The sequence below is a fragment of the Macrosteles quadrilineatus genome, unplaced genomic scaffold (assembly GCF_028750875.1).
Source record: "Macrosteles quadrilineatus isolate MER2022 unplaced genomic scaffold, UCM_ALF_1.0 Scaffold_2__2_contigs__length_208266976, whole genome shotgun sequence".
NCBI classification, from domain to species: Eukaryota; Metazoa; Arthropoda; class Insecta; order Hemiptera; family Cicadellidae; genus Macrosteles; species Macrosteles quadrilineatus.
The window spans coordinates 13,333,134-13,357,867 of NW_026542595.1; the positions used below are offsets into that span (position 1 = coordinate 13,333,134).

At 35.9% G+C, this 24,734-nt stretch overlaps 2 protein-coding genes across 12 annotated transcripts in view; one reads left to right on the plus strand and one right to left on the minus strand.

The window, feature by feature from the left end:
- LOC128986887 (protein unc-13 homolog 4B-like) overlaps nt 1-2,820 on the plus strand; it is a 116,401-nt gene extending 113,581 nt beyond the window's left edge. For all 9 annotated transcript variants that reach the window (XM_054407486.1, XM_054407482.1, XM_054407483.1 and 6 more), the window contains 3 exons: nt 189-312; nt 670-875; nt 2,556-2,820. In XM_054407486.1, coding sequence (XP_054263461.1) covers nt 189-312; nt 670-875; nt 2,556-2,662 — 437 coding nt within the window. In that variant the 3' untranslated portion in view covers nt 2,663-2,820. The remainder of the gene's footprint in view (nt 1-188; nt 313-669; nt 876-2,555) is intronic.
- A 1,776-nt stretch (nt 2,821-4,596) lies between these two features.
- LOC128987530 (histone H4 transcription factor-like) overlaps nt 4,597-24,734 on the minus strand; it is a 121,452-nt gene continuing 101,314 nt past the window's right edge. For all 3 annotated transcript variants that reach the window (XM_054408417.1, XM_054408416.1, XM_054408418.1), the window contains 3 exons: nt 20,617-20,750; nt 6,875-7,010; nt 4,597-5,496 (listed from right to left, as the gene is read on the minus strand). In XM_054408417.1, coding sequence (XP_054264392.1) covers nt 5,272-5,496; nt 6,875-7,010; nt 20,617-20,750 — 495 coding nt within the window. In that variant the 3' untranslated portion in view covers nt 4,597-5,271. The remainder of the gene's footprint in view (nt 5,497-6,874; nt 7,011-20,616; nt 20,751-24,734) is intronic.

A 24,734-nucleotide genomic window follows, 5' to 3' on the forward strand; every position in this document is an offset into this window, starting at 1 on the left:
CAGGCAAATGAATTCGGTTAGACTGCAGGTTTGCTGCGGCGGGGGTATTTATTGATTACACAAAAGTTTTGAAATCATAATATTAAAATATCCTTCCATGATTACAAAAAACTTCTTTCTTTCTTACTGTACGGCGTTACCTATTGTTAAAAATAAACCCAATTTTCACTTACATATGTGTGTTGCAGGTTCTTCTGATCCTTATGTGAAAATTCACTTATTGCCTGAGGAGCTCTTTGCAGATGTAAAAAGGCCAAGGACAAAAGCTCAAAAACAAAACTTGTTTCCTCTATTTGATGAGACTTTCACAATGTGAGTGGAAATAAACAAGATTTTATTTATAATAGGCCTAATATACTAGGTGGTATAAAAGTAGATAAAAATTGTTATTTTTTGCTAGTTATAGTGTGAATACCAAGAACAGGGTTTGGCCCGCAAAATAAATATCCTATAATATACTATTTTCTTATTAGGCAATAAAATTAGTTGAATCATACCTAACAAATCAGGAAAACAAAAAAAAATTAAAATTACAAACTTAATTTGTTGAATAAATCTACGTTTATTACGTTTTGCTGAAATTTAAAGTACTGTCGTTTTGGCTAGGATGAACCATTTTGGGTCCGGTTTGGACTATTTGCATTAGTGACATGTGTTATCTGTCAACAGCCAGCTAACCAGGGAGCAGAGACAAGCTAAAGACGCCATGTTGCTGTTCATGGTCAAGGACCAAGACTACTTTGGTGTAACTTCACAGTTTCTGGGAGAGGCTTACTTCCCTTTCAGTGAGATTCCTACAACGACCATGGAGACCAATCTACGAGAGATGCAACAGACGCATCTCAAACTCAGCAAGCCGACGGAGTCTAGTTTGGGTGAGTTTCAAATAATCGACTAACATGGATTCTTTGATATCACATCAAACTGAATTAACTCTATGTGGTTTCGGGTGTTAATTTAAATCTCTTTACAAGTGGTTGTAGGAGAACTAGTTTTAATAATTGGTGAGCCTGTAATATTAATAATATTTAATGTTACTAGCCTATGAAATACTCCGCCACAGCAAACATGCAGACTAAGCGTAATATGTCTGCATGGATTTTGAGAAAAATATTTCTATAAACAAGTCATACTTATTCCCTATTTAAATAACATTAGATTTAATGAGTACTTTTTCCTGCTATTGCCTAGGGAAAAAGTATCTTTGATCAAACGTTAATATTTATAGGATGAAATAAACAAACTTGTCCAACCTCAATGGTTATTTAATTATTATTTAACCACTTGTTTTTATTAATTTTCTTTACTGATGTTGTCTTGTATTTTTGTCTTTATTGAAAACAGTTTATTTTTATTATCTTTTAATTTTTGTCTAAATAAGAAATAGATTATTGCGCAGTCGAATGAAGAACCCGTATCTTAGAACATTAAGCCTCATGAAGCCTTTTCCTTCAACCTAGACCTTCCTAAAGTAGGTCCAAAAGTATGGATCCAAGATTTTAAAAAGAGAGGGGATTATTATCAGCTTAGGACAAGAACCAAAGGTCATACTAGGTTAAGACAGGAAACACTACATTGAGAAGGAATCGACACCACCTTTTGCCTAACAAAGGCAATACAATGCCTTTCCATGTTTTTTTAGAGAACAAATTAAAAAAAAAACCTATTTTGGAAAATTGTTTATATCCTACATTTTGTTTATATTACCTGATATTGCTGGTTTACAAACTCAATCCAGTTTATTCACCTCTAAGCATTCATGCCAAAGTTAATCAAAATTGGAGCATAATTACTAGAGTAATTGTGTTTACGGACATATATATATATATATATATAATATGTACATTTGGACGAACAGTGTTTTTGGCCTCTGGGAACATAAAAAAACACATAAAAACATAAAAATAAATCGGTCCCAGGTCTAGGTCTTTCAATGTCACCTCAGTAATAGCTTCTTCCCTAAAGCGAAATTCGCTAAAGTAAAGAACTAATTTCTTTATCTTTTAATGGGATGATATGTCAGTGGTGTAGCCAGGTTCTGAGAGGGTCCTGGAGCAGAAATGGCTAAAGCCCCTTCTCCCGAAACAATGAGCTTCGCCCTTACCCTTTTACCCTTGAGGGAAACGGAAAAGTATAATTTATCCTAAACTGTAAGCGATTTAACAATAACTATTATTTTTTCTTTGCTAACGTCCACCCTATTACATGAGAGACTTACGCCCTGGAGCAACTGCTCCACTCGCTTCATTGTAATATGACACTGTGTATGGTTTGGTTAACTGGGATGAATTATAAACAAAAGGTAATATGTTGACCCTTGATACACATCTTGTCAAGATAGAACTGCTAGTGGATTAAGGTTAAGATTGTTTATTTAATTAACATTTACAGTATAACTAATTATGTAAATTAGGAATTGGCCATTGTGAATGAATGGGGTTTGGATGGTTAAACCAACTCAGTTTTCAGAAAAAAAAAAACTAGCAGTGGCTGGATATTTATATACTGTAAATAATATTGTGATTTAGTTTTTACATAAGCTTATTTTGTTTCAGAATGTGATGCGATGAAAGCTTTGGATCACCGACAAGGTGAAAAATTAGCAAAAGATTTTATAAAACGACAAAGGTCCAAACATAACCACAGCAATGTGCCCTCATAAATGACATTTTATGGTTGTACATAAATAGATCTGTTGTGTTTCTATTATATTTTGTATATTCGTAACTGTACATTTGACTGTTCCTGAGTGTATTGTAAAATATGATTATGTGTATACTAGTTTAAAAGCAAATAAAATTTAATTTATTTTTAATTTTATTGTTGGCATTTTATTTTACATAGTACAGATGGATCCTGTCAATTATGATAGAATGTGGAGAGGGTAATGCGTGAGAGAAAGAACACTTCTTCCACCACTCTCTCTATTACCAAATACAATGTAGATCTAACAGCAATTTTTGAGATGACTGTAGAAAATAACACAAGCGATGTGTAGCGACTCACTACAAGACAATAGCGCAAGTCACGTGACACAGTTAGGTGCGCGCGCAGTCTCCCCGAGACAAGCACGCGCGGCGAGAGGAGAGTACAGTAGTGTTTTGTGCGTGGTCCCAGCAACAGTTCAACATTCGGATAAGTAGTAGCATTAAGACTATGAGTAGATAATTATATAGGGGTTGGGGAAGGGTGTAGGCAAGGGCAAACTTATTTTAATTATGTAATTTATTATGTTCACCAATGGTCGTGATCTGGTAATCAATATCCGAAATATAGAATTCACATTTGCTGAATCTAGTTACTTTTCACGAATCAGAATAAGTCCAGATATATAATTATTTCTCTGTTCACTATATTATAATTAGATATATTAAATAACATAAAAGCTGCCTGTGATATGCAGCTAAGGCAATATTGAGGACTTTGACGAGGTAGTTAGTTTCTTTGCAGTAGAGCTGAACAACGACAGGAAATGTGCGTGAATTGATAGTGGTAAGAGAAAGGTATATAGGGCCCAGGTATCTTCCTTTACACTCATACTACTCCACATCACCACAGATGGTGGTGGAAGAAGGGTTCTAATGTGCATCACTCTCCCCACTTTATTTGATTAATTCAATTAATACCTATACAGGGTGAATAAAAAGTCAAGACCCCCCCCCCCTCTAATATTTTTCCAAGTAAATATACAGAGATATCCTATTGGTGGTCGAGCAATCTTAGCAGGAAGTTTCATTTTATCATTTTAAAATTTTTGAGTGTCCCCCCAAAAGGGGGGATTCGGGGGGCAACTCAAATATTTTAAATGTAAGCCCCCTTCAAGTGACACCTCATTTTGAAGTGTTTACAAAAACTTAAAGAATGGTGAAAACTAGAGGTCGCTATCTCTTCTCTATCCAAAATGGTAGCCCGTCAAATGTTGTGGAAAATCAACGGTAAAAATTGTTAATGTTGGCTGCCATTTTGGATAGAGAAGAGATAGCGAGCTCTGGTTTTCACCATTCTTTAAGTTTTTGTAAACACTTTAAAATGAGGTGTCACTTGAAGGGGATTTACTTTTAAACTTTTTGAGTGTCCCCCAAAAGGGGGGATTCGGGGGACAACTAAAAATGTTTCAATAGAAACCCCTATCAAGTGACACCTCATTTTGTAGTGTTTAAACAAACTTAAAGAATGGTGAAAACCAGAGCTCGCTATCTCTTCTCTATCAAAAATGACAGCCAATATCGACAATTTTACCATTAATGTTCCACAACATTTGACGGGCTACCATTTTGGATAGAGAAGAGATAGCGACCTCTAGTTTTCACCATTCTTTAAGTTTTTGTAAACACTTTAAAATGAGGTGTCACTTGAAGGGGGTTTACTTTTAAAATATTTAAGTTGCCCCCCGAATCCCCCCTTTTGGGGGGACACTCAAAAATTTCAAAATGATAAAATGAAACTTCCTGCTAAGATTGCTCGGCCACCAAAAGGATATCTCTGTATATTTACTTGGAAAAATATTAGAGGGGGGGGGGGGTCTTGACTTTTTATTCACCCTGTAGGTGCTAACAAGGATGTAAAGATATGATCAATTGTAAGTAAAAACATATCTCACTGTAAAAGTTTATTAAAATATGTTTGCTCCTACATCACATTTGGCTCTAAAACAAACTTAACTTGAGAACTACACCAGTCAAAATACAATACTTACTCTATAATATTTTAAACTTTCAATAAACTTAATAGCCTATTTCATAAGAACCTTAATGGTGGTATATTTAATAATGAAATGTATAGAAAGTAATGAAGTTGTAGGTATAAAATAAAGATAAAACTAACAATGTCATGAAATATTGAAATATACACATCCTTCAACTTCTTAACATCTTAGATAAGATGTGGTTATTCATATATCTACTATGCAGCTATTTAAATGCAACAAAACTTTAAAAATATCATTAATTTCAAGTATTTAAATTGTTAGTGCCAAAATTAAACCAAGAATATAGGCACAGTTGAATCACTTTCAGAATGTTACCACAGTTTATGTTTCATATTCTGTAAACCCATTCTATATAAGTACTTTCATGAAATACTTAAATAAATTTGCCAACTAATTCTTAATTTGACAATAATACGTTAACAAATTTCAACATGATCACATACTGGTAGTAGTAGGTAGGTACCAAACTAAAGCTACTGTTCAAATATTGACTCTACATTTCTTGTCTTCATACCTTTAAAATAAGAACATTTTGTCCTTCAAAGTATTCAATCTGTTCACCTTTAGTAGCTATTTTTAACTTCATCGCCCGTATCATCTGTATCTGTTTCCATAGCAGAAGCAATGACTGTAGCAAATTTGGGTATCTGGTCGCCCACAACCTCAGGCGCTGTCACACAGTTGATGGTTTTTCCACTCTCGTCCTCTATGGAGATGAAAACCTGAGACACTCCACTGTTGGAGTCTGACTCTATGTTGGACACCTTGAATGACGCTGAACCATTCAACTGAAACAAACAAGTATATTTTTACTGAAATCAAATAGGCTAACAATCTGATTAAAACAACCATTTCTAATCCATCAAGTATTAATTGATCTGGGGTCATTGCGTAATAAGAATTATTCAAGTGTCAGATACTATGACTATAGCAAATTTACAAGAAAACATAATGTTCATTATTTTCCAGGTACTCTTTTAAGCATAAAAGCCAACCAATTATTAAAACATTCTGTCAACATCAACAAAATACAGTAATTGTTGAACACATAACACCAATCTGAAACAACGAAATAATCTAGAAAACCTACATCAGTTAAAAACAAAGTACAGTTGTAAAAATATCAGTGTATTCTTAAACACATTGATACAAGGCAGCATACACGAGTCAGAATGATAAATTTATTGAACGGAGATAAACTTAAACTTCCTAAAATCTAGGTACAACTTCTTTTATTCAAAACTTTCTCTCAACCCTAGAAATATTGTATTTAAATTATGTGAAAATATTATGGTTAGATTGAATTGTAAAAAAAATAGAGTTATTTCTAACATCAATGAGTAACGACTGGGGTTTAACAAGATCAATGACCTTGAAAACTAGCATCAAAACACTGTCCAATTTTACAGTACAACCTAATACTGCACATTATATATATAAAGTGTTCGATTTTCGGTGGAACGGCGTTCCAGTACCTCTCTTTCGGAAAGATAAAAATATTGTCATAAATAGGTACTAATCACATTAAATGGGTAAAAGTTCCGTCACCTCATTTTGTTACAAATCATCATGAGTCATGATCATGGTCATTGCCTTCTCTTCCCCAACTCCCTCACCAAATTTAACATTAATGGAGAGTATTTGTTAATGGCCAGACGCCTCCAAACACCCTCTCTTCCTGCCAACCCTTGTATTCTACAGTATTGTTCATGTATTTTTTTTTTATCAAGCAATGATGTTATCTTCAAAACCCAACCAATCCACTAATCTTTGACTTATAATAGACTAAAAAATAGCATAGATGTGATAAACCTTGAACTGAATACAAGTGTTGACAGAACAGTGGTGCAATTAAAAGAATGACTTTTCAATTTTCAAGGAGAAAGGAAGGATACACAACTAAGTCACCTGAAGAAAGAGTCTCAGGAAGTTAAAAGTGACTTACATAACAAAGAAACACGTTTGACAGATATTCCCTGAAAGGGGTGACATATCAGTTCAAATGTGTTTCTTTTTTATGTACTTTATTAAAATTGTTAACCCATTTTGTGCATAGATCTGTAGCAAAATACAGCAGTGAGGTATTTTCATAGTCAACCTATTATTTAATGTAATTTTTGTTTATGATGTGTGAATGATATTATATTTCATAGTAAAAAAACTTACTGTACTTAAAGATGATGATTTTGACTCATTCTTTGAAGGGGAGGCTGCTGACTTTTGACTGTTTTCTCCATAAAGCTTTACACTTTCATAGCGTACAGTTTGCAGCCTAAAATTACCATCTTCTTGTCTTTGATACCTACAAAAGTTTAAGTAAGTTAAGACTTGCCCCTATATATTAAACACCAAAATAATTGATTGATAACTAAAACATAATGTTCATTATTTAACTTCATCAAAAGCAATGACTAAACAATACAGCAATGATATTCTGTATTGTAAGAAAAAAATAAATTATACTTCTTTTAATAAACCTTCATGTCTATATATTTAGGTCCGGGTGTGCAGATTTGCAAAACTGGCTTTGGATTTTCAATTCAAGCCATAAAACTTGAAAGAAAAACAAAATAAGACTTTGTTTACATGAGTTTGTTTACATTTCTGATTTCAAATTCAGAAAGCCCAGCTGTTTCTTTTGCATTTCCACTAAAAACAAAATGTAGCTTTTTTAGCACTTCCTGGGCTATGGGTCCGGATTTATCCGTCAATCTCCGTTTACGTTCCGAGCATGAAACGGATATATCCGTCCTGAGAAATTTCTTTTCTGGGATAAAGAAGGAGTTCAGTTCTTATAATGAGTTCTTAAAATTATAATGAGCATATCCGTAAAAAAACAACTAATTGATATACATTGTTTATGTTGTATTTTTTGTTGTTTTTTAATAAAGAACAAATTCTATTAATTTTACAATTTAAACAAATTGGGTTTAACTATCCAGGGGCCACAATACAAACAAGTAGGCTACTATGCTCAAATTTTGTGTAGGTTCGTTCCTATTGGAGTATGAGGGTGAACAACAAGCGTTGTAACTACATTTGCTCCATTCATAAGGCCATTAGGAGCGAGCTGGTCTAGTGGTTAGAGTGCGGGACTTTGGTTCCTGAGGTCCAGGTTCAAATCCCTCCAAATCACCATTGGTTTTTTCTAAGTGATAATGCCACAACCCCTAGGTCTAGCCTGAAGTAATGTAAAAAACAATCCCGGGCTCGTGCCTAGCGTCCATGGACGAAAAAAAAAATCACTAGGCCAATGGCAGACCCGAGTTCCAAGAGTGATCCAGGAGGCTGGACAGGACGACATTGAGTTGCGCAACATGCATATTCTGTATCAACTATAAAATAGTAATTTATACTTGCATATAAAGAAACTTGCTGAAAGTAAATACACTGTAAAGTTATAGCCATCCTTTAACTTTTAACTTTTAAACTTCATTGTTAGAACAATTAAAAACCCACTAACTATTCAACACTACTGATGATTCCACATCACTGAATTAGAAGTAGCTAACAAACGTTTTCAACTGGCAATGTTGTTCACACTATCCACACATAATGTAAAGTCTCACACTTTCGGCAAACTAATGTTGAAACCAACTGTAATACAAAGGTCTAAAGATCAAGTCATCGAAACTTCTACTAAGGAAAGTCAAACAGATATTGAGACATCTGCCCAATTAAACAGCAATAACCTCAATGATGCTGAGAATACAAAATGTAATAAAAAACACTGGACCCAAGTACCTAGAAAAAAGAAAGAAAAACTTATGTTTTCAACCAGGACTTCTATGAATAATTTTGAAAATTGTATCAAATTAACAAATAAATATGAATTTTTAAGTAAGGACAGTCATTTACAAGAAAGAAATCTAGAAGCTAAAACTCCTATGAAAGATAAGAAACGTAACATAAATACAAATACACATAAACCGACTGTAAGCAAGTGCACCAAACTACAAGTGACCTTGTGTTCTGATAGTCAGGGTAGGAATGTGCAAGAGAAAATTGAAAAATTCAGCAACAATAAAATTAATGTTTTCGGATATGTAAGAGCCAATGCAAGTTTACTACAAGTTCTAGAATCATCTTCAATAGACACAAGAAACCCTGTTATAATCATGGGAGGGTCTAACGATAGTCTGGACAATAAGTTGGATAATATCTACAAAGAATTGGAAGATAAATTAACTGTAATAAGTAAACAGAGAAAAGTATTTATTACAACAATTCCCAAACGCTTTGACAAACCTAAAGACCATGTAATCAACCAACAGTTGGTCTTATTAAACAACTACATCAGAGAGTTAGTAGCTAGAAATAGTAACGCACGGCTGATAAATTTAGATCAACTGGAGAGGTGTAGCTTTACGACTCATGGACTACACCTAAACAACAGTGGGAAAAATCTACTAGCGAACATCATAATAAAAACTCTGAGCAAGGAATACAATCTTAATTTACGACTAGACAGTATTAATCAAAAAATCAAAATCACAGAATCTTCTATGGGTAAATCTATTAGGAAATACAAACAAAATAAATCTACTGCACTAGCACATTGCATTTCAGCAGATGTTTTTGACAATAAAAATATGAGTGCAGGAGTTGCGGTGGCATTTAAAAAACATTTTGGAAAACCCACTCCTAATGACTTCCTCAACAGACACCTTACCTGTCAGACAGTTAAAGACGGCCTAACTGTCTATGGCTTAGTCACCAAAGCTAAGTTTCACAACAAACCTCAAGTGGAAGATTATAACCTAGCTTTTAAGGAGCTGACTCAAGATTTTAAGAAGCGTCAACTAAAAAAACTTATATGTTCTCCAATGGGATGCTCAAGAGACAGAATACCAGTTGATGCTTTTGCAAAAAATATAGTTCAGTTTCATAAAACGACAGGAGCGCCTATTGAAATAACTGTATTTGAGGAACAATCTAGAAACCACCTGAGAAATGGACTAAACTACTGTGATTTTTTGAATAGTCTATATACATCTATCGGAAATCACTACAAAACCCTCATATCTGCAACTCCTACCATCCCAGACACTGATGGCAATGGACAGCTGGAAGATGACAGGCCAAACACCACTTCTACATCACAATCTGTCATAGTACTTTCACCATCTATAGTCACCCCTTCGGCAGTTCAACCCATCAGCGCTCATTCAACAGCAACTGTAACTCAGGCAACCCTACACTCAACCCTGCAAAACGACCCTCCTGTGGTTCCAGGCCAGCTACAGTATAGTGAGGTGGTGAAGTTAAGTGAAAAGCAGAGCAATGGTGATCCTAAAAATGTTCAGTGCCTTACTTTAAGAAATAGTCCTGTTGAAAAAATTCCAAACAATGTACATCCTAGCATAAACTTAGATTTAAGCAAACAAATTAGCACTCCTGTTCATAGTAAATTTGAATCTAACAATTCTTTTTTAATATTCAAAGAGACAACAACACAAAAAACATAGCACATAATCACATAAGTATGTTGTCAAAAAATCTAAGTAATTGTATAATGCACTACAACATTCAAGGAATTAAGCAAAAATTTGAAGAGATAAATATTTTATTAGAAAGCACAAAAAATGTTAAAATAATTTGCTTTAATGAACATAATATAAAAGAATAAAATAAACTGTTGTTAAATAGAATACACAATTTCAGTTTGAGGGATGGATTTTTCAGGAATTACTCTAGAGGTGGATCTTGTATACTAGTCCATGATTCCCTTTCTACCATATCACGACAAGATCTAAGTAAAACTTTCAATGAGGAGTTTATCTTTGAAGGGTCTTTTGTAGAAATTGAAGGTCTTAATTTGTTAATTGTATCAGTCTATAGAATACCAGGAAATTGCATTAGTAATTTGTTTCTTAAAAAATTTCAAAGCTTCCTAACTGTTTTGAAAATTGAGGCAAAAAAGAAACAAATTGTTATAGCAGCTGATTTTAATATTAACCTTTTAGAAAAGAATAGTAATTTAGTAGAAGAATTTAAAAATATAATTAGTAGTCATGGTTTCTTGATAAACATCAAAGAGCCAACAAGAATAACAAAAACAACAAAAACCTGCATTGATAACTTTCTAACTTCTATAAATTATGGTAAAGCTCCTTTTGAGAATCTTGATTTATCTATGTCTGACCACAATGCTCTATTCCTTCAGTTACCTATTAGTAGTAAATTTAAATTAAAATCAACAAACTCTGTAAAATCCTATCGAAGACGTTTTCCTGTGTAACGACCCAAAACCCGTCAAGGGGTAAAAACCCGATTTTTAAAAGTTTCATTTTAAATATTATAATTTTCTACGTTCGGGGTAAGCCGCGCCCGCGTTGTCAGCAGCGTCGTAGGGGCAAGGGTCCTACGTCATCGTAGAGGGGATGACGCAAGTTACCTACCCCGCCGCCAGGGGCGATGGTGAAGAAGGGCCAGAAGAGCAGACCTCATGATCAGTCGTCCACCCGCTACCGAACCGTCAGTACGCTTGCTGTTTGGAGACAATCCAACAGTTTATAACCTCCTAAATTGTGGTCAATTAAAGATTTCCCCCGATCCTGGTAGAATCCTAAGTCATCAGGTTAGTGTGCTACCGAATTTATTTTGTTTAATCTCATTTTTAGAGAAGATTTATTATTTTTATTTTACTGTGCCGCAGTTTCGCGCACCCCGCACGCCTTTTCACGTACGAGCACACTACCTTTTGTCTTAAACCAGCTTCGGAAATCAGTTAAGTTGCCAGAACGGTTTACGTACGACTTACCACGTTACCCTGGACCGTCCTACGTAAACTTGGTTTAAGAAACCCCGTACCGACTCTGGTGATCGACCGAGTCTAATTTTCCCGACAAGTTTACTTTGGTGATTACCAAGTATAACGACCGAATCACGGTTTAGTTTAGTTTCTAATTAACTAGGCTTATTCGCATTTCGATAGGTTATTCAAAATTCAAAATTTAACTTTACATATTTTTCGAGTGGCTATGATGAGCACTTGTTGAAGGTAAGCTTAACATTGTAGGTAAGCATTATTGTTGTAATTAATATTCTGAGCCAATAATCTCGAAACGATAATTAATTAACAAACACGTTAGAGTCCTGGACTATCTCATAGTAGGCTAAGCTATCTGGACAAATTTAAGGTGTGACAGAATTTCAGGTGAGACGACAAACACGTACTTTAAAATATAATTTTGTCTCTCAACCCGAAATTTCGTCATATCAAATGGCGATCCGAACAGGGACTATTGAATGTTAAATATATTTTTATGGCGCCCGAAGGCATAGTCGATAATTAATTGTTTTGGCTCAGAATTTAATAAATATTACACATACGAACATTACCATAATCAGTGTTGTGTACGAGACGTTACAGTGGAATATTGGTTTTATACCGTAGAACTGGATACGATTAAACGTCAGTACTGTTGTTTAACGTACTACGTTTGTTTAATAGAATTACAGAATATTTATTGGAATTTAATTGAATTCGAACATAACCGTTTATACATCGCACTTATTTATACCAGTGTTTATAGATTTCCTCTGATAATTTATTGTTATTCTTTTATAATTATTTAAGTAGGAAATAGTTAACACTGCCTTTCGATTTAATTCCGAATATTCTGTAAGGATTGTTCTGCTTTAAGAAGGCTAGTCGACCTGTTAGTTCACTAGTGTTGCGCTCGTCTATTGTTCTCTGTATGAATGGGCAAGAGATAAGAGCGGCCCGATCAGCTGTTTGATAACGGTTTGTTATTGGAGTTTCCCCGTAGTTCTTTCAATTCTAGTGGGCTTATTTCTGCATAATATTTACATCCATTGCATTGCATAATATTTATAACGCAACGCGTTAAATATTTGGGATCAGAACTGTTTTATAATAATATTGTTGATTAACATATTGTTATACTTCTGGTTGTCCTAATATTTAACAGCAATTAGCATACCCCAGTTTTATTGTATTGTAATACATTTAATATTGTTACACACAGGGAATAACATTGTTTAATATAATAACACAGGATTATTATTTTTTGGTTCGAGCTTAATTACGACGATCTACGTACACGTTAGTGATATAATAATATTGTTGGTTAACATATTATTGTATTGCTCAGTAACAATTAGTTCACATCGATCATTAGGCTAACGTATTATCGGAACTCTGTTACTTATTGTGATTGTAAACATTGATTGTTGGGGTATTGTATCAATGGTTTAAATATTATACTGAACATTTGCGATTAGCGACGAGCCTTACGACAGTTACACAGTCTTTTACGTATTTGTTCGACAACAACCATTATCGTCGACTGTTGTATTTCCTAGTAATAATTTAAAAATGACACCTTGGGAATTATTTTTGCGCCTTTGGACTTATCTTTTCCCAGTTATGTATATGCTGACTCCAGATGAATCGGGGAAAAGGCCCCCGCGCAAAAACAATGACCCACCGCCAACTGCTACCGCTCCCGCCGTCACAACCGCTCCCGCCGTCACAACCGCTCCCGCCGTCACAACCGTTCCCGCCGTCACAACCGCTCCCGCTGTTACTACCGCTCCCACCGTTACCACTACAACTGCCGTCACCACTTCAACGTATGTCGCTACAGCAACCACCGCTGCTACTGCTGTTACCACCCGTGGGTCTACGGAATCGTCCGTGCCGCGCACACCGTTTGACGATCCGCGCGTCGGGTGGATTTATAGACTGAGCAAAGAGGAGCTGCAGAACGAGATGAGTAAATACGGCCTTTCTACGGCAGGTACGGCTGAGGAACTTAGGAAGAGTTTTGTGGATTTTTGGCGATCGCCATTCTCCGCAATTACCCGTACCGAACCCTACCGGACCGTTGATCCTCCACGCACTCTTAATATCCCGCCGGCGAATTACGGGTTGGAATACGCGTCTAAGGACAAGTTAGGCGTACATACCGCCCTCGACGAACGTGACAGTGTACGGGAGATACTTGGGTTGTCACCGAATGCGGACTCTACGCTAGTGAGACGGGTCCTAGCCTCAATGGTGAATACCTTGAGGTCAAACGACGCGACTCCCACGGGACACTACGCGACCGACACGGTTCCCGCTCACGCCGCACCCCCTACCACGAATTATGCCGATCTGTGCTACGGTGCGGTACCACGTCCTAACGCCTCGGCAACTCGCGAGTTGCGAGATGCCGATCCATCGAGCCACGCTGGCCCCTCAGGCCGCCAATCGCTAGACGGAGCCTCCATTTACAACGTCGTTCGTAAGTGGAACCTTCGTTTTGACGGTCGCAAAGACCCGGTATCGTTCCTGGAACGCTTGGAGGAGCTAATGGAGGCGTATTCCTTAGCCCCAGACCAGGTCTTCAGGGCTCTGCCGGAACTGTTGACTAGTAACGCCTTGTTATGGTACCGCAATAACCGGGAAGCGTGGGCCGATTTCCAGGATTTTCGTAGCCATTTCGAAATCCAATATCTACCTCTCGGTTATCGCCGTAACTTGGACGAAGAGATTCGTAAGCGGACACAGGGTGACCAAGAGCCGTTTAGAGATTTTGTAGTCGCGTTAAGCACGCTAATTCGAAGGAGAGGATCCATTTCGTCCCACGATAAGATTGACTTAATTTATACGAATATGCGACCCGAATACAAGCTTATGGTTCGACGCCAGGACTGCTTGACTCTGACCGAATTGATTAAGCGTGCCGAGGAGTACGAGTCCTACGTTAGGGATAAGAGCACGTTTCGTCCTCCACCCCCTCCGGCTATCTCTCTCATTCCTGAAACCGCGTATCACGGGCGAAGGCGTTCTGAACGTCCGGTCGATAACGCCGCAGTCACTGCTGAGCCACCACGCGAACCGAGCTCCCGGACCTACCCGCAGCACCAGAGGTACGACCGCGCGCGGCAAGGACCGAGTTCGCGACCCAAGGCACAAACCCTATCCGTGCCCAACTCCCACACGAGTGTGAGAGGGGTGGCACTGGAGAGAACCGTCCACGTCAACGACCAGTACGTTTGCTGGAATTGTGACCGTACGGGACACTTGTTCCGCGACTGCCCCAATCCAAGAACATGGAAGTGCTTCTATTGCAAAACCAAAGGCATCTCGACCGCAAAATGCAATTGTAAGGTGGGAAACGCACACAGGATTCAGCTAAGGAGGGGGCGGCTGAGTCCAAATCCCAGATCCGGAACACAACCCCCCCAACAATGGAGCGCGTGGCTCCAACGAATAAAGGATTTCCCCGTCTCGACCAATCACGATGTTGTTTCCCTCGACACAAGACCCTTCGTAGCCGTAGAGATATTCAGTCAACCGTTTAGGGCCCTCGTGGATACCGGCGCCGTGGTCAGCCTCATTGGTGACCGTCTCGCAACGTTATTACAATCCCGAGGGGTTCCGCCTATAGACAGCAATGTTGATATAAGAATGGCGAATGGCATGCTGTCTCACATCACGACTGGATACCGAGTTCGCGGATTATTCGGTGGACTCGAATACGAATGGGACGCGTTGCATGTGACGGGATTGGCTTGCGATTTAGTTTTAGGAATAACGCAAGTTAACGACCTCGGCTTGGCACGATTTGAACTCACTGTAGAACGCGGTCCTGGAGAATGTTCCGGACCGGCCAACGACGTAGCTGCAGTGAGTAGCCTGTCGAATGACCAGGGCAAGCGACTGGAGACGTGCCTAGCCAACGAACTCGCGCTTCTCGAGAAGGTCACGTCCGACCTGGAAGGCGAGGAGGAAGAAGAGCCACCCCATCGACCCGCGGTTACAACGGTCGCGCTGGTGGAGATATCCCCAGCCAACCGTCGCAATGCTCCCACCGATACGCCTCACACACCGCTCTCCACCGCATCGTCTAGCCGGCCAGTGCCACAGGAGGTGTGCGACCTCCTGTCCAATTTGCCGTTGGAAGACACGAGGCGGCGAAGGAAAAATCAGAGGATGAAGGTGTTCAGGGGAGATGGAACGTTTTTCCGAGTCCGGACGAAGAAACTGCGTACGATGAAGGACATATATTGAGGCGACGTGCCCATTTTAAGACGAGTCTCAATTTTGTTATGTTTACGCTCGAGTGAGCTTCGCGGCAGACGCCGACAATACCCTAGGTTTGGGTATTCTTTTTTTCTTTTTTTCCGTTTTTCTTTTTTTTTCTGCGAAGTAAGAAGGGGGTGTAACGACCCAAAACCCGTCAAGGGGTAAAAACCCGATTTTTAAAAGTTTCATTTTAAATATTATAATTTTCTACGTTCGGGGTAAGCCGCGCCCGCGTTGTCAGCAGCGTCGTAGGGGCAAGGGTCCTACGTCATCGTAGAGGGGATGACGCAAGTTACCTACCCCGCCGCCAGGGGCGATGGTGAAGAAGGGCCAGAAGAGCAGACCTCATGATCAGTCGTCCACCCGCTACCGAACCGTCAGTACGCTTGCTGTTTGGAGACAATCCAACAGTTTATAACCTCCTAAATTGTGGTCAATTAAAGATTTCCCCCGATCCTGGTAGAATCCTAAGTCATCAGGTTAGTGTGCTACCGAATTTATTTTGTTTAATCTCATTTTTAGAGAAGATTTATTATTTTTATTTTACTGTGCCGCAGTTGCGCGCACCCCGCACGCCTTTTCACGTACGAGCACACTACCTTTTGTCTTAAACCAGCTTCGGAAATCAGTTAAGTTGCCAGAACGGTTTACGTACGACTTACCACGTTACCCTGGACCGTCCTACGTAAACTTGGTTTAAGAAACCCCGTACCGACTCTGGTGATCGACCGAGTCTAATTTTCCCGACAAGTTTACTTTGGTGATTACCAAGTATAACGACCGAATCACGGTTTAGTTTAGTTTCTAATTAACTAGGCTTATTCGCATTTCGATAGGTTATTCAAAATTCAAAATTTAACTTTACATATTTTTCGAGTGGCTATGATGAGCACTTGTTGAAGGTAAGCTTAACATTGTAGGTAAGCATTATTGTTGTAATTAATATTCTGAGCCAATAATCTCGAAACGATAATTAATTAACAAACACGTTAGAGTCCTGGACTATCTCATAGTAGGCTAAGCTATCTGGACAAATTTAAGGTGTGACAGAATTTCAGGTGAGACGACAAACACGTACTTTAAAATATAATTTTGTCTCTCAACCCGAAATTTCGTCATACCTGAAGGATCCATCGCCCCATTTATTAATAGCTTGAGATGTAATTTGATGTCTTTATCTTTAGACTAGCAGAGTACCCGTCCTTCGTACAGGGTTGGGATATAAGTATAAAATGCTTATTGCAGTTATGGGTGAGGACATGGTTTAAGAAAGTTTGGTTCTTATGTTCTACCACTGCCCCTGAACCATAGAAAAAAGTAAAGGTCTCATTGTGTACTACAGCTTTTTATTGCTAGTTGGTCCCAATTAGTAGCGTCGGTCACTTAAAAATTTGACTGGTGGTACTGCAACCAGCGCTACTATTCGTATTTGCTAGCAGCTATACCCTTGCCTTGCAACGGGGTCAGTATGAAAAAATGAATGCTGGTTCTTTGAAAATGCCAAATGGTTTCACTCCCTACCATTTATTTTATAAACGAAATTAAACTGTATTAGCCTAATAGTAATAGGTCTAGTACTTTTTTGTTTACTCATACTGTGAATACTTATTTTAGGCTACCTAGTATACAAAACCATAATGATATATTTTAAGATATAATGAAAGAACCTGATTAATAGTTTGGACTTTAAACGAAAATCTATCACAATAGTTCCAAACCTGTCAGTAGTGCAGTTTTCTAACATATTTTAGGAAAATTACAATCAGGCAAATAGAAACTCGCTAGTCTATAGGTTTGCTGCAGCAGGGATATTAAATTACTGTTTACACAAAAATAAATCTAAAACTGTAATTTCATACAACTCAGGATAAGGGCCTAGGTTGATACGGCAATGATTGTAGAATCTTAATTATTTCCTATATCCATGAATGATTTCTTTTTACAATGAAATATTCACTGTAAAATATTATTATAACATATCACAAATGTTAGAACAGACTCATTACAATAGATTATAAACATAAACAAATGATGTAACTGAAAGAATCCTATTATAATGAAATTACATATGGTTTGACAGCTCCATTTAAGTAAATGTTAAATAATGTTTACATTCAGGCTAGTGACATCATTATTTTAAATATGATCCTTACCCTCTCTGTTCTAATATTCGTGCAGTATTTAAATAAATGTTTGAACCAGCTGTGTGGAATTGTGAAATCAAAATTCATTTGATAGTTAGTTCTGCTTGTTTACATTTTTTAACTTTCTAGGTTTGTTCTTTGTTACCATGGATACCATCAATCAATATTTACTTTTTAATCTCTCACCTCCGACTTTTGAAAGCCCGCGGGGCAGAGTCCTAGGTCAATATCGAAGCGGGAATAGTTCTATATGTATCCTCAGAGCTGTAGCTTCATTTGTGTGCAATTTGAGACCAGTAGGTTCAGTAGTTTTTGAGATTAGCTCATACAAACACACACACACAGACACCACCTCTTCTTTATAATAGTATAGAATAGAATATAGAATAGAATAGAATAGAATATAGATAGATGGTTCAGTGGATAACAATTACAAAAATTTTTTGACTAAGATTAAATTAAGTATGGATGAAATCTTTCCAGTTAAACCTTTTAAAGCAAAAAATAAAAGTAAATCAAAAACTTGGGTTACTTTAGGGATAACAGTGTCATCAATAAACAAAAGAAAATTACATTATGAAGCAAAATTTAGTAATGATCCTAATTTTCTAAGCTATGTAAAAAATTACAAAAAGATATTTCAAAAGATTGTTAAAAAAGCTAAGAAAATAGGTATATAATGCAAGCAAAAAATAAGTCCAAAGCCATGTGGAATGTTGTAAAGGAAGAATTAGGTGTGGGTGTTAAAAGTGAAATTGTTAAGCCTCACATTAAACTTAAGGTCAACAATGAAATTATTGATGATGCTGTAGCCGTGGCGGAACTGTTTAATTATCAGTATTCCAACATTGTCAATATACTTAAGCTGCCAAACATGCCACACAGTGCTAATATCAATCCGTATGCTAACAATCCTACAGTTCAGGTGACAAAATTAGGTAATCTTCGTCAAACAAATGAAATTGAAGTAAAAAAAACTATTCTAAGTTTAAAGAACAGTAATGCCTGTGGCTGGGACGGTATACCCATTAAATTATTGAAATGGTCAGCAAATGATATATCAAACATCTTGGCTACACTAATTAATCAATCTTTTGCAGAAGGTGTTTTTCCCCAACTACTAAAACTCTCAGAAATAGTACCCATTCACAAAAAAGGTTGTTTAAATGAAGTACAGAACTACAGACCGATCTCTTTATTAAGTAATGTTTCAAAGGTTTATGAAAAAATTCTTCACACTAGATTATCTAGCTTTTTGGAAAATAACTACAAGTTTTGCAAGGAACAATTTGGTTTCCGTAAAAATCTAAATACCCAGTCAGCTTTAAATAACTTTGTAAATTGCGCTTTGAAGGCCTTGGATGAGTCGCAGTGCACAGCTGGTGTGTTCTGCGACTTATCCAAGGCTTTTGATTGTGTTAATCATAAAATTCTTATCAAAAAACTTACAGCAATTGGTTTTCATGGACAAATAATTGAACTTTTGAAGTCTTACTTAAGCGATAGAAAACAAAGAACAGTAATTAAAACCGCCTCTGGGAACAAATACTCTTCTTGGGCGAATAATAACTATGGAGTTCCGCAAGGTTCAATCCTAGGTCCTCTCTTATTCCTCACATATATTAATGATTTACCTTTTCATTTTTCATGTCAAATCTGTAACTTTACCCTTTATGCAGATGATACAACAGCTCTCATCAGACGAAGTACTGTTAAAATGTTACATGATGATGTCAAAGAAACAATTGGAGAAATAGCAAATTGGTTTTTAAAAAATGGCTTACTTTTGAATGAAGATAAAACTAGTGTTTTAATTTTCAAATTGAGAAATTCAACCACTGGAACAGAAACTACTGCCTCGCCCACAAATGTAGTAAAGTTTTTAGGGATATATTTGGATAGTAAACTACAATGGACAGAACATATTAATTTTCTAAACAAAAAACTTAGTCCAACAAGATATGCTTTAAGTGTTTTAATTCAGGTTACCTCCTTGGAAGTATGTAAAAATGTTTATTATGCTTATGTGTACTCTATTTTAAGCTATGGTATTACATTATGGGGGACAGCCACAGATGTCCACAAAGTTTTTAAAAAAACAAAAGTCAATAATCAGAACTCTTGCAAATTGCCCCAAAAAAACATCATGTAGACAATTGTTTCGAAATTTTAAAATTTTAACTCTAACTTCAATATACGTTTTTGAAATTTTAAAAATGGTTCATGGAAATCCTGGTATGTTTCAAAATTATCTTAGTAATCACTCATATAATACCCGAAGACAAGACATTTTTCAATACCCCACTCATAATTTAAAAAAATATGAAACAAGTCCTCTCTATATGGGGTTAAAAATTTACAATAAAATTCCAAACTCCTTAAAGCAATTAAACTTAGTAAAATTTACAGGCAAAATCAAAACAGTTTTAGTAGAAAAAGCATATTACACTCTTGAGGAATTTTTCAACGACTCCTGGTAACAGACACCCAATCTCTCATCAACCTCTCCTAACATAAACAGTTCCACCATGCTGTAGCTTTGTAGGGGTAACTTACTGGCTAAATCCTAGGTTTTTTATATACCTATTTAGATTTCCTTATTTATTAGAAACCTTGACAATGTACCTGTCTGTGTATTACATTTGTAATAACTTTAACAGATGTTATGTGCAATAAAGAATTGTCATTTGTCATTTGATTCATGGTGGTGGGCTACTCACATAAACCTGGAGTGACCTGAAGGCCAGCGTAGGCAGTGTTTGGTCATCAGGTGCTTAGTGAGATAGCAGCCTCGCTTGAACTTGCTCTCACACAGATGGCAGCAGTAGATGGAAGCAGCAGTTACTTGGTGATGCTGTTTTGACAATGAGATCCAGTGAGAAATAATTATTTGTGCAACTAGTGAGCAAAGTGAACAATTGCTTCACTCGAGAGAAATCCTTATTCACGAGCCGTAGGCGAGTGAGGAATAGTTGTTTCTCGAGTGAGGCGATTGCACTTTACACTCGAGTTGCACATTATATTTTTCCTACAGTTACCATAAAACAAATAAATTGGTAAAGAAACATGCCTTCACGTTGCAAATCTGGAGTGAGACAAAGTAATTAGAGTGAGACAATGTTAACATTGTCTCACTCATGAGCGAATTGGCCACTTTCGTGCCTTCACGTTGCAGATCTGGAGTGAGACAAAGTAATTAGAGAACATGTACATTGTTAGGTAACTGTAGGAAAAATTATACTAACTACAGTTGTCGCACAAAGTGGCATTTTGTTCGCTTGATTAGTTTGAAAAAAAACTTCATGATTTTTGTGTTAACGAAAGATAATTTTGAAAGAATGGAATGTCGAAGTCATTATTTCAGTTTAGTTTAGTTTTAGCACAGTTTGCATTATGCTGCGATGGCGATGCATGCTCAGTTCGGCTCTGCATATTTTCTATAAAATACTCCGAATTTCAGTATATATTTAAGTATTTGAATTTTTTATTATCTGAATGTGGAACTATCCCAATTTTGATTAGGATGATTGGAAGTTCTACTGTACTTTTCCTCACTCCGGATGACAAACGAGCAAAACAAAATTTTGGCTACGTCTATTTGATTTGAAAAGTAATCAACAAGATAGCTGTATGAGAAAATTAAATTAATTCTTAGTAGAATTCAAATTCACCTAATTGCTTACAGAAATCATTTGAAACCCCTAAAACTACAAGAAAAAGAATTGATGAAAGAAGGCGGAATGCGTAATTTCAAAAAAATCGTGAACATAAAAAAAAATCCACGGTCGTGTCAACATCACTTGTCATCATTTTCTTCTGTGATCGTAGAAAAATCTTAAATATCTCTCGTGGGCATAAAGACATCATCATTGTTTAGAACTAGTGATGTGTCGATACCAAAATTGATCGATTCCTAATATTAATGCCTAAAAATAATAATTCAATTTTCAATACCCATAAAATTGTTATAGTTTTAGCAAATTTTCTAAATAGATTGGTTATAGCTACTTTAAAAAAATCACAAATCTTACAAAGTTTGTAAATAAATAATAAATGTACTAGACCAATCTCTGTCTTTATGTCCATCCATAAAGTATTTTTGAGGTACCTAATAAATAGAGTGTTTTTCAAATATAGAAAAAAATATGCAGCAATGAAAAAATCTAAATAGTTAGGCCTAATCTAAGCTAACCTTCAGTTAACTAAACCGTTAATCTAAACCTAAACACATTAAATAAGTACCATATCAAAGGTAAATAAAGATCTAACGGACAAAATATAAATAATTTATAAATAAAAATACTTTTTAAAAATGCCACGTTTTCAAACGCACCAAAAAGTATAAAATAATTTATAAAATGTTGAGAGAATAAATACTTGTAGGATTTAAAACTAAAAACGTGGGGCGCATGCTGATTTACAATTAACTTCACCTATTGAACTATTATTATCTATTGCATGCGTCCCACGTTTTTCGTTTTAAATCTTACAAGTATTTATTCTCTCAACATTTTATAAATTATTTTATACTTTTTGGTGCGTTTAAAAACGTGGCATTTTTAAAAGGTATTTTTATTTATAAATTATTATCTAGTTTTTAGTCTTTAATGTGTAAATATGTTAAATCTATTTTATATAGCCTTTTAATACATAACCAAAACCCAAAACCTTATTATCTGTAATCAGATGTTTTATCTTTACTTTGAAATGATTGTTTTATATTTTTAGAATATCTCGGGAGCAGAACCTGTACTTCTTAACCTCTGCTCTTCTAACTGTCAAATTTAAGTATTTACAGCTGACTTAAATTAATTTATATGTTTACATTCTTTTAAAATGTAAACATGGAAAATTTGGAAGCCAAAGGGGCGTAGCCCAAGGGAAATATGAAAATTAAATGATATAATATTGCATTGTCATCCATTTGTGAGCTATGTTTCAAGTTTCAAGTCTCTAGCTCATCGGGAACTTCGTTTGAAATTGATATCAACATTTGTAGGAAAGCGAGCTAATAAAAACAAGCCCATGGGGCGTAGTCCAAGGGAAATATGAAAATTAAATGATATAATATTGCATTGTCATCCATTTATGAGCTATGTTTCAAATTTCAAGTCTCTAGCTCATCGGGAAGTATCAAAATTTGCAAGAAAGCGATTTGATAAAAACAAGCCTATGGGGCGTAGCCCAAGAGAAATATGAAATTAAATGATATAATATTGCATTGTCTTCTATTTCTGAGCTATGTTTCAAGTTTCAAGTCTCTAGCTCGTCGGGAAGATAGTATAAAATTGATTTCAAAATTTGTACCGGACAAGAAAGCGAGCTAATAAAAACGTTTTAAAATAGAGGTATGCCAGCCCAGGGTGTCCACCAGGCCAACCAGAAAAAATTCATGAGTAATTCCAGATAGTTCAAGTCTAGGGGTCTCAATCCCGGGATTATATTATTTTATGATTTTAACTTTTATCCATTTTAAACGCCTGAAACTTATATATTTATACACCTAATGAAAAAACAAAAAACATTGTTTATCAAGTAAAATATTCTATTTTTATTTTTGGTATACACTTTACCAACAACAAATTACCATTTAAAATAATAGTTGTTAAGCGCAGCAACGCGCGCCGGGTAACTGCTAGTATACATCTATTATTTGTAATGTAAAGGTGAATTTTTTATACTGAACATAAAATGAATATAACTGCGACTAGTATTGTAAAGTTCAATTTATTATTCTAAAAGCTGTGAAATTATAATGTCATATATTCATAGTCAAACTCTTTACTCCTTGAATAAAAGAGCTAAGAGGAAAAGTCGTTCTCTCTGTCTTAAGTAGACAACAAAATTGTTGATCGCAAAATGTAAACAAATAAAAAGAAGAAGAAGGTAGGTAGCTTCTAATGTTATCCTTATGGAACAAATTTAAAAATGTATTTTTAGAGTTTTATAATTACTACTGAGCGGAATCATCTAGAATTTTAATGGTGTCTTCCCACTGGTGTCATAATTATATGTGCAAAATTTGAACCCTATAAGTGCAACAACGGTTCTTGAGTTTTTGATGCGAACACACAGCGTCACAGAGTCACAGACAAGCGGACAACTTTTCTCTTTTCTCTGACTCTGCTATACACGATACATAGATTCGTTCACTTTGTTCACTCATCTATTACTAATTAAATAATCAGCAAATTTAAAACTAATCCTTAAACCTGAATTTATCAATAACTTCTGAAAAATAGTGATATTTTGATATTAAAATTTATTGACTCTCCGTACCGACACCTGAAAAATAGATTCTTAATGCTGATATTTAATTTCACCAAATTTTCTGTAAGGATTACTACACCTTTCATGTTCTTTATGTTCTTTCATATAGTATGTAATTTTGGAGTTATGGGTTGTATACTTTTCAATTTGTATGTCATTTGTTTATAAACCATGTGTTATATATCTGAACACCTAGGCCTACTACTTAATATCTCTGAATTATCATATGTTTTCCATACAGTAAAATAGCAAATGATTTCACCTTTTGTAAATTTTCCATATTTCATATTCACCTCAAACCTTGTTATTAATTATTTAATAAGCTTAAGTTTCCTATAACTGGAAATTATTTCTACAGCAGACAAACCACACAAGGTTCAAAGATCGAGATTTGTTCGTCTGGTGAATAATTCCTCACTTAAATTTAACAGTTCAGTTTTACATTGATCTTAATAAAAACTTGAATTCAATACAACTATTGATTTTATCATTTATTTTACTACATTTTAAATTCTTTTGCAAAATTATCCTTCTCTTTCATTTTCTAAAATATGATTAAAATACTCTT